Genomic DNA, 15992 nt, shown 5'->3' with positions numbered 1-15992 from the left:
ACAAATCAACTCAAGCTGAAAGAGGAAACAAAGTGGAGTTTGTCTACTCACTGGTCTTTGGTGAAGGTGCGAGGATGGCGCTCACTCCAAACTTGAGAAAAGTTGGGTCCTTACTGCTGGGCACCGACGTTTTCGGCGAACACGTTTCGCGCGTCACCGCGGTCGTAGCCACTGCGCGCTCCAAGGGCCCGGCGCTGAAAGACACGGTGGTGGTGTCTGTGGGCAGGGAGCCGCTCACAGACGGGGCAGTCCGGTTTATGAAGGCGGCGGGTCGGCTTATCCGCAGCAGGTCCTCCACTAGAAAGCTGGAGTGGGTCGGGAAGGCGGTCGGCAGGGTCTGGTGGAGCGGCAGAGTCGCGGCGGGCCGGTAGAGACCCGGGTAGAAGGCAGGAGGCGCGATGACGCTTGGGATCATCATGGTCCCGGACTTGGAAAATGTCTGAAATACTCCTTGTGTCAGCTGGGAGAGAATGCGTCGTGTGAATGTCTGCTAACTCTTCTGCTTTTCTCACTCTGGGGAGAGGAGCTTTATAGCGGCATGCCCCCCCCCCCCTCCCTCCCCCGACCCTCCTCTCAAGGCTGACAGCCTCAACAATGGGGCTCAACAAAGTTCTCCAAATGGGTCGCTTTCATGCTGCATCCCCCGGCCCGCTGATTGGCCGGAGGACGCAATTTATGATTGCATTAGACTTCATAAGCAAGCAACACACAATGTCCCGACCACAAAAGAGGCCCAGTCATCAATTTTGCATGTTGACCACTTTCCTTTCAATTTGTTTTGTTTGGCAGAGGCAAGAGGCCTAATTAAAGACAAGAGCAACCTTTACACATTCACCCATTATATGAGGACTTTTAATGAGTTCTTTATTCTTTTCCATTCGGGGACTTTGTTAGGCAGGATATAAAAATATACTCGTTAAAATGCTAAATTATTCTAACACTAAGTTTTTTTTCAGTGAAATGCGAAATTAAATAGGCCTACAGGTAGATAAAACTAGGCCTCAAAGTATCCAACAGCCTATTATTAACAGAATAACCGAGTAATAATGTAAAGATATAAATCTACATTTTCTACATTAGCCGCAGACGCAGCGGAGCATCTCAAATGCAAATCAGTTTTAGGGTTTCATAGGATTCTCAACACTCAATCTGGCCCTCGTCATGGAATAATGTCTTAAACGGATTTCTGCTATCAAAACGCTTTAACAGATGTGTTAAATATCACTCTTTCTGCACAGGCTTCATTCAGTGCGCAGAGCCGCAGATCAGTGCGCACAGGAGAAGTGTGCGGCCTAAACCGTGCGCTCATGATCCTGTTAACCATGAACTAACTGTCACCCTCAGCTGCGGAGGAGGCGCCCCTCGGCCTTTCTCTCCTTCCCCTCTCTCAGCTTAAAAAAAAAAAAAAAAAAAAAAAAAAAAAGCCCAGCGGAATAAAAAAAAAAAGCTTTATTTCTAAAGACGGTTTTGTTCTGCTATTTTAACCGGCTGAATAAAAGTGCATCTGTGATTTGATTTAAAACGCATTCATATGAGCGGACACTGAGACCCCATATAAAACTCTTATTAAAGCGACTTGGAGCCTGATAGTCGTGTTCTGTCAGCTTTGCCCCTGAAAACCCGTTAAAACAGAGCAATCAGGCGAAAATACATCGCAGACCCAAAGAGAGGGGGGGAAAAAAACGCTCAATTGTTAACAGTTTGAAACCCAATTAAAATGAGAAATACAATAAAACAATTTGGTTTAGATTTTAAATCCTTCAATGAACGAAAAAAGAAAAAACGCTTATTGTTTATTTGATATTATTTTTTAAGGCATATGTTTTAATTTTAATTTATATTATTGATCTTATGTTTTATTTTTATTGTCTCTCGAGTTAAAGTTTTTATTTATAAGTCTAAAATGTGGCCAACAAGCCAGTTCTTTTTCACCAAAATTTGTTTTCCATTCTCATATTTTCATATTTTACATACTTTAATATTCTTGCAGTAGCCTATTAGGACTATTAGGCAATTTATACTATTTTTCTATACGACTGAAATTGTTACGGTTTTCATATCAGTCAATATGAAAACTGTGCGTTAAGAAACTTTCAAGTTACTTAATTTAAAGACTATATTTAAAGTTCAGCAGCCCGTTATTCCACATGAACCTGCCACCTTTATTCACCGAAGTAACCATCAGTCAGTCAGTCGGTTTGCATCATTTTAAGATCAGCTCAAACGATGATAAGTGGTTCAACATCAATCTAAAATAAACTGGCCACAATCCGATAATTAAAGGGGGAACGCCTCCGTGAAATGATCCTTTGCGGAGAGTCAACGCTCGTCAGAGGTGCGTCTGCTTTATGAGCGCAGGACGCACAAACAGGCGTTAACACGGCGCTCCGTCACCACAGCTACACCTCCACTAAGTAACGAAGACCTTCAAAGCTTTTTTATGAGCCCATATTCCTTTACTTGGCTACCCGAAATCCTCCTTTTGTGAGCGGTAAGCAGATGGTTAGCAGGAAGCACAGGCTGCTCTGGCTGACCGAGACTAATTTCTACGAGCTTTGCAAGCTTGCCACGTCCCCGCTCCTTTACCAGGCCGAGTAAAAACAGCTGGCTGAGGCTGAATTAAAGCCATTAAAAGCACATCTCTTAGATATTACCACCAACAACACCCCCCTTCCCCCTGTTAGGTCCCACTAAAGTCCCATTACTTTAATAGTATAATTATCCTATAGGGACTATAGGACTAATTGAATGTATTTAGCCTCTACATCACCAGAACTTATACTAAAGCTATACATTTAATATGAATTAATATCAGTATATCATCTGTGGTACTCATGCTTGAGTTTACAACGGAGTATAATTTTATTATTTTCATATTTGGGCTCATATGCATCATAGTAACTTGGTTATATACATATATTCATATTAGGACAGCGTCATTATGTCTATACTTATTTATGTTACTCTAATATTCCCAGAGGGATTACCTACTTATGTTTATCGCTTATGGCATCTTCATATGATCCCTATTGGGAATAGGATTACTAATATTAATCATTTATGATATAAAATATTATATCTCTACAGGGATTACCAGTAGACGACCGGAACTTAAAGTATTTCTATATGGATGTATATTTTGTGTATATATATATTTCATAAAATATTACAGGATTGTTAAACTTTCTCTGACAGGGCCTTACTAAATAGATGAACTTAACCATTGTTTTGGGTCTCTTTCTGCTTCGTTAAGTGAAAGGGGCTGAGTAAATATGTTACCCATGCATGAGAGGCTCTCTATGGGCCGTCCCATTGTGCGGCGGGTCCGACAGGTGGTTAACTGTTTATTATTCCCTCATTATTTATCGGTGACGTGGGCGCACCGAGGAAAGGGAACTCCCCATCTTTTCACTTAACCGGGGATGAACAGATTGTGCTGACTGGTTGCAGCCTCGTATATGACACCGGTCAGCAGTCCATCCATCTCAACCCTCTGCAGCCTTTCAGCCTGAGCCACCGACTCCATCAGGGAGTTTGGTAAATGAAACGATTTATTTAGTTAACACAGCCGTCCTGTCATTGGGCCATTTACTGTTGCAGTACATGCCAAATACAACCAAATAAGAGATACATGATGATACATTTTCACCACAATATGAGCCTGTTTATGGATATTAAATATAATTTTTCTATGCTAATAAATATTAGACAGATGTAAACTTTAAACTTACTATTAAAAACATTATAGCCATATATATGTTTCAAACTCCATTACAGGAATATTTTGATGTTATTAAAAGGGTTTTAATATGTTTACAAGTAAAAAAAAGTTGAATTTTAGTGTCATACATTGAATATTAAAAGGCCCTTTATGGGATATTTCAGAGTAAAATGAGTAACATTTATTGAAGTACTCTTTTGAGACACTTTACTGGAGTATTTCAATTGTATGATACTTTATATTTCCCTATTAGAAAGCTACCACATGATTCAGATTTTAATTAAGTTCAGCTCAGCTAATTATATTAAAATGTTGCTTGGATATGAATACATCAATAATATCAAAGTATCAAAGGAGCCAATATTTTTGCTTTTTAAACTTAAATTTGCTGCTAATATGTCCAAACTTTTACTTTGAAAAAAGTACAATTTTGAGTGCAGGACTTTTACTTGTAATGAAGTATTTCTCCATTGTGGTATTGACGTTATATTAGTTGTCAGACTTGTGCCCAACACGTCTTAAAATGTCACAATTCGTGCAGGTTTCATCCGTGAGATCATTGTGCTGCAGTGAATCCTTGCTCCTGCCATGTGAAGTTAACCAAACATCTATTTCAGTGGATTCGGTTCCGTCTTCCGGGCTTCACCTCAGCTTTGACTCCCACTTGGGGTGTTTTGGCCGCGGCTTCACCTCAGCTCACCGGCAGCACTGAAGGTCCATGCAGCATCTGGCGCAGGCGGCGCAAAAGCCCCCGCTCAACACTGAGCGAATTAGCAATGCCACAAGATTCAGAAGACCAGTGACAAGCATTAAATCGATATTAACTTTGTATTAAACATGGGCCCCTCCCTTTTCCCCAAAATGGACTGGAGCCATATCAGTGCACAAAGCGCTCTGTATGAACTCTGGCTGCACCTGTTCCCTCTCACTCGGCCATGGGAGTTCAACTTCTTAGTTTCACCCCAGGCTCTTTTTCTTCTTCTTTTTTCTGCTGCTTCATCCCACACTGAATTCTTTCAGTTGGGCTTTTGTCATCATTTTTGATCTTGTCTTCACCCCCCACGTTTACAGCTCTGCAAATCACATCATTAGGGATCATACGTTTCACATTTACATTTTCATTAACTGTCCAAAAATGTAACATACGAGTTCCACTTTCGAATGCGGAAAGTTTCAGCGAAGCAGAATTGCTCTTTTGGCCCAAACTGGGACACTTGCCTCCCCTTTTTGCTGTTCATTTATTAGCAGTTGTCAGTATGGATGTCGAGTGGTGTCCTAATCCTCTTAAAGCGCATGTTGGTACAGTTTGCATATCATTTTCTCATCTTGGAGAAAGGCCACAACCCTCTCTATTCACAGGGATTCCCCGTCCTCTTTCACCGCAGCCACAGCCAACAGCATTAGCATAATCTGACAACCAATACCATTGTCCGTGACCTTGTATGCAAAGTTAATTGCTCATTAATACCAGACAAAACAGAGGGGTGCAGAGGAAGCACAGTAGTCCTCTAAATCCTTGTTTTAGAGGGAACAGGCAGGCAGGTGGAACATCCTCCACTCACTCATTAAGTTTACCTGAAATGATTCGTTTTTATTTAAATCTAAATATTTAAATACTGGTTTCTGACAAAAAAAAAAGCATCTGGTTCTCAAAAATACTCTGAATCAAGTGTGTAAGTAGTTGTTGTTTAACCAAGCTCTCTAGTTTGAACAATAATCCAGCAGTGATATTGTATTAAGTCCTTCTGAAGAGCCTTGATGAGTGTTACACACACACACACACAAAGAATCACACACACACTCCCTCAAAAGTATATACAATTTGTCACAGTGGCTCAGCGTTAATCAATTGCAAATGTATCTTCACTGCAAGTTTAATCTCATCTCTACATTAGTTTCACGGATGCGAGGCGATTTGCAAGGGGAGCCTCCACTCCAAACCCCCCCTGAGCACCTGGCAGTCTTTTTCGGGTAGCGTCATGTAAACACCCGCTGCTTCAACGGGTGCCCCGTCTGAGGACCCAAGCGTCACTGCGCAGCACGGAAAAGAAGGCCAGGCTGTGTGGTTGTCAACACCGGTTTAGCTTAGGAGTCCCGTCGTGACATTAGCGGTGACTCTCCTCAGGCCGACCTGCAGCACTTGTTTGATATAGATATAGCCGCTAATATCAGATTATTATGGAATGAACAGGCACTAGACAGGGTTCAGAAGGCCACCACATGCAGCTGCCTAATACTGTCTTTGTGCTCCGCGGAGCTGCACAGCCGGCAAGGACGAGCTTGAGATAGATGAAAAATGCAAGAAAATGCTTGTTTGCAGGATTTTTGTTGTTGTTGTGTGCACCCAGAAGTGATTATGAAATAAGGAGACACTGCTTGTTTTAGTCATGCACAGTGAAAGAAGAATCCTGAAAAAGGAGCACTTTCTTCACTATCTTTTTCATCTTTCTAAGAAACTTTTGCTTAAAAAATTTGAGGACACTGGTCTGGAGGTTTGTTGTTTACTGGGGCTGCAGGCTTGAAGGAGTATGTGTGTGTGTGTGTATGTGTGTGAGCGTGTGTGGGAGGGGTAGCTGTGCGGGGCAGTTGAAGAAGAAGAAGAAGGTGGTATGAATGGGGAAAGAAGGGGCTTGGGTGGAGGAGGGGATGCTTGACGGACTTCACTGCCTGTTGGCCCTGCAGCATTGATGCCGTGTTGGCCATATAATCGGATTGCCAGTGGGTGAAAGTGAGCCCGGGTGCTTATGTCAGTTTGCGTCTCGTCAAGCTGAATAATACGCATGGCCAGGGAGTGAAGCGGACGCTTGCCATTGAGGGCTCTCAGTACTTGTGGCTAAGCATTTCTAAAAGAGAGAAAAAGCCTCATTGGATTCATATATAATTCTCACTCAAGCGTTTTGATGCATTTGCATAACAGGAGGAAACCAGTGATCTTTTCAGTGCTGCTGCTGCTCCTGCTGCACAAGTGTGTGTGTTTGCATGTGCCACTGTGTGTGTGTGCGTGTATCTGAAAAGGCCCTAGCTGAGTCCTGCATAAACAAGGCTGGACACGGTTCTTGCACTTGGCCTCTCATGATTAATCGAAGATCAACAACAAAACGACAGAACATTTAGCTTTTTCCACTTATCTTCTTTCACGATGGTGGAAGAAAAAAAAAACAGGGCCGAGAGCAAGAGTTCAGTGTTTATGTTGTCATGAATGAACGTGACCAAAGAAAACACCGCTGACCTTCAGATTCTGTGGATTTTATTTGGAAAAAGTTTCAAGATGATAATGGGAGTCTTTTCTGATGCTGCATTTCAAACCGGTGTTCATTTATGACATCGGTCGAGGCTCCTGTTGTATTTGGAGATGGAAATAGCTGGGATGCACTTTAAAACATAATACAGTAGATGTATTTCAAGATTCTCCAAAAATGACTTGAACATTTGGACGAATCCATCTTTAATATGAAGGTGTTTACATACACAACAGATGAACAGTGTCTGACTCTTAAGTGCCTTTTAATGCAGAGTGCCCCAATTTAAGGACGATGCAGAAGCAAAAATTTCCTCAAGCATGCAAATGAGGCAACAACAGTTTGTTTAGGGCCAACAGTTGAATTTTCCTGACTGTCCAAGTAAATCACCTGATCTCAGTCCAACTAATGTGCAGTTGAAAGCTAAAATCCCTCGAAACAACCAGGAAGTGAAGCTGGCTGCAGTGCAGGCCTGGCTGAGCATCACTAGGAAAGATACCGACTATCTACTAACACAGTTACTGACTACAAAGATATAAAATAAACATGCTGCAGGCCTACAGTATGTTTAAAAATGTCTACAATTGCTACACTGTTCATCTAAAGAGGATGTAAACACCCTCAAGTTAAAGCTGAGAGGACTGCTCTAATAATGAGTACTGTTATTACTGATTGAATGATTAAAGCAAAATGAATCAACACCAATTTTCATGAAACATTTGAGTCATTTATCAAGCAAAAATACAAATTATGTGTTTACAGCCTCTCAAATGTGAGGAATTGTTGTTTTTCTCTGTTTTATATGATGTGTTTGTGTTTTGAACTTTTGGTTGGACAAAACAAATTATTTGAAAATGCCACATTAGGCTCTGGGAACTTGTAATGGCCATTACTGATTAATTAAAAACAACAACAAAAAAAAGATAGATTAGTGATTAGTTGCAGCCCTAGTCCAAATCCAATGTATTGGAGTACAACAAGAAAATGTGTGACTGTCCTAATACTTTCTGACTTCACTGAATCTAGCATTTGTCTACACTGGTGCAATAATGTAATCATACAAAGTTTGTAACTTGGAGTTGGTAAAAATCAAACATCCACTGATAAAGCTGTGACAGCAGCCACACGGTTTGAAACACCGGTGGGCGTCAGCGTAAGGTGGCGGTTTGTTGGCCGCTGCAGTTCTCCTCAACCCGGATGTGGACCATCAGCTGGTCCATTTAACCTGTTGAAACTCTGTGAGGCATGATGACCATGGGGACGGTCAGGGTCTTTGGTCATACAGACAACAGTAATGTGGTCTGACTTTCCACACAGCAGACCCCCCAAGTCTGATTCCTGGAGCAGTCAAAGTCTTGCATCTGAAAGTCACATACAGCCATTTAGAGCCAGTGGCCTGTACTGGTTCTCAGTGCCAGTGTGGCCTGTAATTGATCCCATCATTGCATTATGTGGGATCTAATAGGCCCTAGGTGAGGTGACCTCTGCTCCACCAGGTCTTTAACTCCCCCTTTCTGCTTGTCAGTTCTCCAAACCATCACCCATCTATCCCTTTCACCACCTTCTTCCATCCATTTCCCCCTTTCTTCTTCTTCACGCCTCCTCTCTCACCAGGTTTTAGCAGCCATGTTGAGCTCAGAGCCGTTTGAGCTTAACAAGCGAGACATGACATAGTTTATCCAGATCAGAGACACTGTTAGACGCAGGAGTTCCTTCATGTTATTTTCTCCCAGCTATCAGCTGAGTGAACAAAGAGACACCGGGATTGCAACTGGCTTCTCATGATGAACTCACGACCAGGATGTGGGGTTAAGCAAGTCCACCAGAAACAACATGGAAGAGGAGGCAGATCTCTTTGAGAAACATTGTAGAAGACTGATAAATCTTGTCCTGTAACCTCTGAATCTTCAGATTTGTCTCCCATTCCCAGTTGTTCAAAGCTGCATTGGGGTTTATCTCAGAGTACTTTGTATATTGTCTTTAGCTGGAGAGTCTTCCTAGAGACCTCTTGTACTTGTACAAAAGCCGAAAAGAGCGGGGCAGGGGGAAGGGTCACCTATTGCGGAGTGACCTCTGCTCTGCAGGGCCAAATGATAAGACATTTAAGGTCAAGGAGTGAACAATGGCCTGAGAGAGAGTCCACTCCAAAGACAACAAGCCGCAGAGTAGGAATTTGAAACTTTCACTTGCCTCAGAAAATCCTGAGGTAAAGCTTCAAGATGAGACATCATCCTTTCATTTGGTAAGAAATGAGCAGGGTCAATGATAGAAGGAGCTCAACCTGGAGGACTGGAAACTAGAGTGACGTATTGTTTGCCCTGCCACACACAGAGACTAAAATTTCCAGTTCCAGTTGTTTTACTTTATAGTTTTCGTGGGACAGAGTGTGATTCCAGCTATTATCCATGGCTACGGTTCTCCTTTCCCATCGTCTTGCCTTTGTGTCTACAGTTTGATGGATCTTTACAGTCTCTCCTCTGAGGCTAATACAGTGGGACGAGCAGAGACTAATTGATCAAGGGAGAAGCAAATCTCAGTTTCACAGTCTGGGAGTCCAACCCTATTAGCTTTACGACGTGTGTCCAACCAGCGCAGCCTGGCCAGATCTCCTACAATCTCCGAGATCCCCGCAGATGGATGGGAAATTATAGCTACCATTTGTTGTTAGAGGGAGACGCATAGTTTTATTCATGCATCTTACTGAAGTAAATCTGCAGCAATCATTCATGCAATCTGAGAAACTGGATTTTCTGCATATTTGCTGTAAAAAAAAAAAATTGCAAATAACTGTTATATGGGATACTTAAAGCTTGTGAGGAATGGTCTGTGAAAGGAGGCTGAGGATAAGCTGACAAACAGGCAATGACGCTATAATGAAACAGTGGAATAATGACACATATGTTCCAATTTTACAGCGTTCATTGAACTGGGACAATATTTCAAGGATTAAAGATGACAGAGCATGATAGGCTTGCTCCTGAGTCCAGGGATCACGGCTGCATTCACATGCAAAGACATTACACTACACACACACACACACACACACACACACACACACACACACATTGAAGCTCATGTTTTTACTCCTCTTTCATATGAAAATTCATTTTTAATGACTGGCGAGCACAAAAAATGTCAATCACAATCAGCCGTTTCCCTCCAAAAATTCACAAGTTAGCTACGATAACGGCATTGACGGTGTGCAAAAAAACAAATTAATTAAAAGCAGTATCAATTCATGCGCTATTGCAACATCTGACAAAGAGAGTAGAATGAAGAGAGCATGAGAGCAAGAGACAGTTGGCAAGGGTTGCCAGTTGAGAAAGCTCTATTCAGTCTCCCCAAGGTCCTTCATACTCACAGAGATGACAAAGAGCACCAGTTAATTAGCAAGAAGTAGCATCTCAAGGAGGACTGTGAAGAAAAACCTCCATTCATTCTCTCTGCTCACCTCTCGCTTATGAGAAAGACTGAAGGGCTGCGGGGAGGGGGGGGGGGGGGGGGGGGGGGCGGTGAGTGGAGAGCCCGGCTGCCTGCATGGGGCTGCCTTGCTTGATTTAATTTAGACAGTCATTCCTTTAATTTGCAAGGTCATTGTATCTAACTGGGAGTTTCTATTGAGGCCGGCGAACGAGTGAAGGCCTTGGAGTGCAAGTCAACGATGCCCCCCCCCCCCCCTTCTGTCTGCTGGATGAGATGCGGCCACGGAGGAGGAAAGAGGATGAGAGGGAAAGAATAAAGCGGAGAAGGGGGATTTGGAGAGAGGATGAAGTTTTAATTAAGGCACTTCTGCGTTTCTAAGCAGACTAATTTAGCCATAGTTCCTCACAAGTGTATGAGATGATTGAAACAGAGGTGAGGGAGAGGGCTGGAGGGGCTTAAAGTATCTTTTTTTTAGGGCAGTCTATATTAGATCTATTGTTCAAGAAGATCTGAAGTGACTGAATGTGTCATTGAAAAGAAAATAACAGTTGGAGAAAAAAAGACAACTTATCAGTTGGCCTACTTTCCCTCTACTGAACCAAAAAAAAATGAGATTCTACTTTGCATTTAGAAAATTCACCATCCCGTCATGCAGAGTTTGATCTCAAAACTTACAGTAAACCAGATGATTTTCGCTGAGAGAGCACATTAGGAAATCCAAGTAATGTAAAGACCTGAGGAATTAGCATTTACCACGGGACCAGGAGCAGAAGGGCAACAGCTTGCAGATAAATCTCTGATGGAGAGAACCTGGTTGGTTTAAATGCTGTTTTTGTTTCACTTGTTTAAATGGAGGCCTGATCAGAGCAAAGAACTCCCCGAGGTCCACAGGCTGAGGTGCAGACAAAGGTAGGCCCCGCTTGCACTCAGGTCCCTGAGGACTGAGGAATATGCAAAGCCCTGCACCTCCACACTGGAGCTGAATTTGAATGGCTTAAAACCAGGCTGCACCATAAGGAGGCAACATTCAGCGTCTTTAGCCACTTGGTTTTACATATAAAGGTTAGAAAATGTAAATGTATGACAGTGCCTGGGATGTAAAGGGTTTAAAAATGGAAATGCTAGTTTGTATAGTGTCACTGTTGGGAAAGAGGAAGGCTAATTAACAGTCAAACAAACAGAAATTAATGAATAACTGTAAAACTTTTTTCTCTCTCTCTCTCACACACACGTGACCAGGGAGGGAAAACAGAGTAAAAAAAAAAGAGAGAGTTGAGTTCATTGCCTGTGACAGACAGTGTCAATCAAACCGCTGTGTGGAAAGCTTCACCGCCCAGGTCTTTGAGGGCGCATTGACTCACTGTTCATCTTCACTGCACAGTTCTACGCTGCTAAGGAACAACTACATCGGACTGGAGCTGCATTCAAAATGCCTGTTTGGCTTTTTCCTCTATTTTACTAAGCAGAAGACCTCATCCGACAGAATAATTTCCTTCTTTTGCTCTTTATTTCATTTGGTCTTTCATCCCTGGTACCTATTTTGCTTTTTGATCTGCAGCAGTGGTGAAAATGATACAATACCACTACATATATACTCCATTAGAAGTAACAGTCAAATATCAGACCTTAAAAGTTTTAAGGCATAAAAACCAGAAAGAAATGCTTCTTTTCAGAGTGTTCAGACAATAAAAGTCCCTAATATGGGTAAAAAGAACCCCAATATCTTATATTTTGGGGATTTTTCTCTCCTCTTAGATCAGTTGGTGGGTTAACATGAGCCTCTACAAGTTGAGTAACTTTTGTAAAATGCTTTAGAAAACGTCTTTAATTGTGTCATCAATTAATTACTTATTCAGAAATCCAGAGAATTTGGCCTTTTCAAGCTTTTTTTCCCCACTTGACTCATGTTGAGTGGAGGGTCTGCAAGGCAACTAAAACCATCAGATAAAAGCACAATATCTTCGTCTAAAACTGGAAGCAAAGATCCAATAGCTCAAACATGTATTTGTAAAGTATTTAGTAACTTAGTAAACGTACTTAGTGACCTCTGACCAGTCAGGTCCCGTTGTGTCAGATGGATTCTTCCTGCAACCAGGAAACTGCTGACAGAAGCCACAACAGTGCTAACTAGGGCCTTTAGAGATGCAGGCTAATGGTTAGCCTGCCAGGATAACATCACCATTTCAGCATCTCTTTCACATGTCAATAGGAAGGAAGACGACTGACAGAGGGCAGCACTTCTGTTTCCTGCCACTGTTCAATCTGATCAGCTGTCAAAGCGGTTTACGGAGAGCATTACCGTTCAGATATGATATATATATTGAATGAGGGTTTATCTGACAGTGATGGAGATTTGTATCAAGTCACAAATATGAGAGGAATATAAACAGAAGAAACTAAGAAACACCACTTATTCACAAATATCTAATATTTAATTTGATGTCATTCCTATAAAGTTAAAAGTCTTCAGAGATAAATGAAGCCCAACGGTGTTAACGACATGTCATGAATATCCAAAAAGCAGCATCTTGCCTACAATGGTCAATATGGAAATTTGGATTGTCCATTTTGTGAGTCATGAACGTTTGTAAGCATGAAAAGGTTGAGAGAAAGGCGAAGACTTTTTTTTTTTTTTTTAGGAGAAGAAGTGTGGAGACTTTTTTTTTTTTTGGGAGAGAGAGAGGATGGTTTGAAGGGTTGTGCTCAAATCCCCGGAAAATTCAAAGTGAGAGAGTGGAGGGGGTGGATCTGCCAGAGGAGGAGGGTGGAGGGTGATGTATGGAAGCGTAAGAGTAAGAGTTTATTCACTGGCGTCTGAGGGAGCCTTTCAGAGCCACTGAGTGAGTGTCTATAGCGGGGCAATCAACCATAGGACTAGGAGGCTTTATCTCTAAAATACAACCCCACCTCCACCACCCCGCTCCACCCTTCAAACACACACACACACACACACACACATATGCACACTGTCTCTCTCTCTCTCTCTCTCTCTCTTGCTCGCTCTCTGGTACCTGTGAGAGCCTCTCATGTGCGGCTAAGGGTGCCATTGAGGCAGACAGGAGGGAGAATGGCCTGTGAGGGACAAACAATCCTGAGGAGTCTATCATTCTGTGTGGTGTTGTCTTAGGCCTTGAATAGAGCCAGTGTGACCTCCCCACCACCACCACCACCACCTCCTCCCCCTTCTCTTTGCTCCATCTACCCCTCCTATATGCTGCCAACCCCTCTACCACCACCACCACCACCACCACCACCCAGCATCCCTAACCATCCTGCCAATATTGTCTGCCTAATTGTCAACTTCACTTGCACCAACAAGCGACTATCTCTTCCAGCCTCATTTTTGTGACCAAAACATTACTTAACCCTTACATACTGTTCATATTCTGACCCGTATCCCCTCAAAATTAGTCTTTAAACCAAACTTCCTACCCCCAAATCTATCTTTCATTCATAAATACCTCATCAGTCATTCATAAATTTCCGATTAACCCTTAGTTAAGCTTCCCGAGAGCAGAGAGAGTGTATTATTTAGGTTTTACACTGTTTGTTTATGGAGAAACAACATTCAAAATCACATTATATTATGGGTATATGTTACCTAAGGCAGGACAACATAACAGCCATAATGATTTCAATGAATGTTATTGAATGTGAAGAAAGCAAAATGTGCATCAGTTGCAAATTTATGGAATGAAAATATTTCCATTTTTGTGTATTCTGGATCACTTTAAGGAAAGTTATAAAATCTCCATCTAATAAAATGGTGTTCAGGGTGTTTTTACTGCCCTCAGATTTGACCCGAATAAGACATTTAAGACATTTAAAACAAAACAATATTCTGTGTGTTACTGATGTAGACAGATTTGTGTTTGTGTATTTCTAACTATGCTGTAAGTGTTTATGATGTAATAATGATGTAGTAGAACGGCTTAATGCTGAAACATTCACTCTGTCTCAGTTCCATACAAAATACTAACTCCACAAAAGTGTTTTTATGCAATTAGTGTACAAAACCGAATCACAGTTTTGTACAGACAGGAAATGATGAAGGTCGGTGCTGAGAGATCAATCAAAGTGTGACTCTGGATTGTTTCAGACAATTTGAAATTTTAAAATGCCACAGATTGGGGGCAGTTTTTTTTTTTTTTAGAGGTTTTATTGCTTTATTTATATTTGCTTTGTTACTTTGTTGTCTGAGATGTCGCTGGATCTGTTGCACCATTTTTCACAATTTGTCTTTTTTTATTTTTGTATTTTACATTTTGTCATTTGGTAGACGTTTTGATCCAAAGTGACTTACATGTGATTTACATACACCTGTATGTCATAAATGTCTATGCTGCCAAACTACTTCACATAATTATTAATGCCAGTATCTACATTTAATTGCTTATTAGATGCTCTTTTTCTCCAGTCATTAAGCTGCAATTACATTTAACACCAAATGTAAGGACTTCAAATCTGCCAACATAGAAGGATCAAAAGGTTTTAGGCTCTGGACATTCAACAGTTTTAATAATTTGTTCACTTACATGTAAAATGCAAATGGTCATGAAGAACAGGTCAGGAGCATTAATATGTCAGGGTCATTACTTGTATATGAAAATTATCTACTTTAATTACATTTTAAAAGGGCGTTCATGTGAAAAACTATTTTAAAATGGGCAGATTAGATCCTACATGTGCTTCTCCCTGTTTTCAAGTGAAAAACAAAGAGATCACAATTACAACCAACATGTTTATGAAACCCCCAGTTACAATCAAAAACTTCTAATGTTTGTTGCCAGTGTTTGTAAAATGATTTTTTCTTCAATATGTGCACATGACAATTCCTATATGGTTAGGGAGAAATTGTGGTTATGGCATGGTTAAAGTTAAGTGACTAAATAAAACACTTGGTTTAAGTTAGGGAGGCATTGCGATTACAGTAAACACACACAAATAAACATTATTTGCAGATCTGTGACTGGACACAAACTCTGGTCTCCTGCATGAAAGTTGAACGTGCTACACGCTCATCACCCAAAACCACGACCTCCACAACTTTACTTCAGGGCTTCCTACATAAAGCACACACCACTTCCTGCATTGGCACCGAACACTGGCACTGAATGTTATTTGTGATCTTTGGAATCATCATATGACAGATAACATGACATAATTTTTAGGATACTAGTCTGAAAAAAAGGCAAGAGGCTGTAACGGTGTGAGTGTGCTACTACAGAGAAACCAAGACACTGCACATGTCGTACTACTCTGAGGCACTCGGCATGCAAAGTCACTTGCAAGGTTAACAGTGGATTTTATTTATTTATAATCAGCATGATGCTACAAGCTACATTTTACTATGTGTGCTTACATTACTTGATTGGCTGATTTAGTGTGTTGCCAGCAAAATCAACAAGATCAAGTAAGAAATCTTCTCTCTAACTGTAACCAAGTAGTTTTAGTTGCTTCTTATGAATTAATAAGTTTTGTAAAGGTCATGATATCATTGTGAAAAGCACTGACAAACTACCTTTTTTGTCCCGGGGAGAGGAGATCTGGAAATCTGGCTCAATCATTTCATAAAAGAGCAAGAGTAAGAAAAGGCAGTGGTGGTGTAA

General features: G+C 41.4%; 1 protein-coding gene across 1 annotated transcript in view; it reads right to left on the bottom strand.

The window, feature by feature from the left end:
- Positions 1–15992, bottom strand: part of dbx1a (developing brain homeobox 1a) — a 36820-nt gene that overhangs the window by 2431 nt on the left and 18397 nt on the right. The window contains exon 3 of the mRNA XM_042412894.1: positions 52–460. Within this exon, the coding sequence (XP_042268828.1) occupies positions 52–418 (367 nt within the window). The 5' untranslated portion in view covers positions 419–460. The remainder of the gene's footprint in view (positions 1–51; positions 461–15992) is intronic.

The sequence above is a fragment of the Thunnus maccoyii genome, chromosome 1 (assembly GCF_910596095.1).
Source record: "Thunnus maccoyii chromosome 1, fThuMac1.1, whole genome shotgun sequence".
NCBI classification, from domain to species: domain Eukaryota; kingdom Metazoa; phylum Chordata; class Actinopteri; order Scombriformes; family Scombridae; genus Thunnus; species Thunnus maccoyii.
Note: the sequence above shows the minus strand (reverse complement) of the source record. Positions and strands in the feature narration are given on the sequence as shown.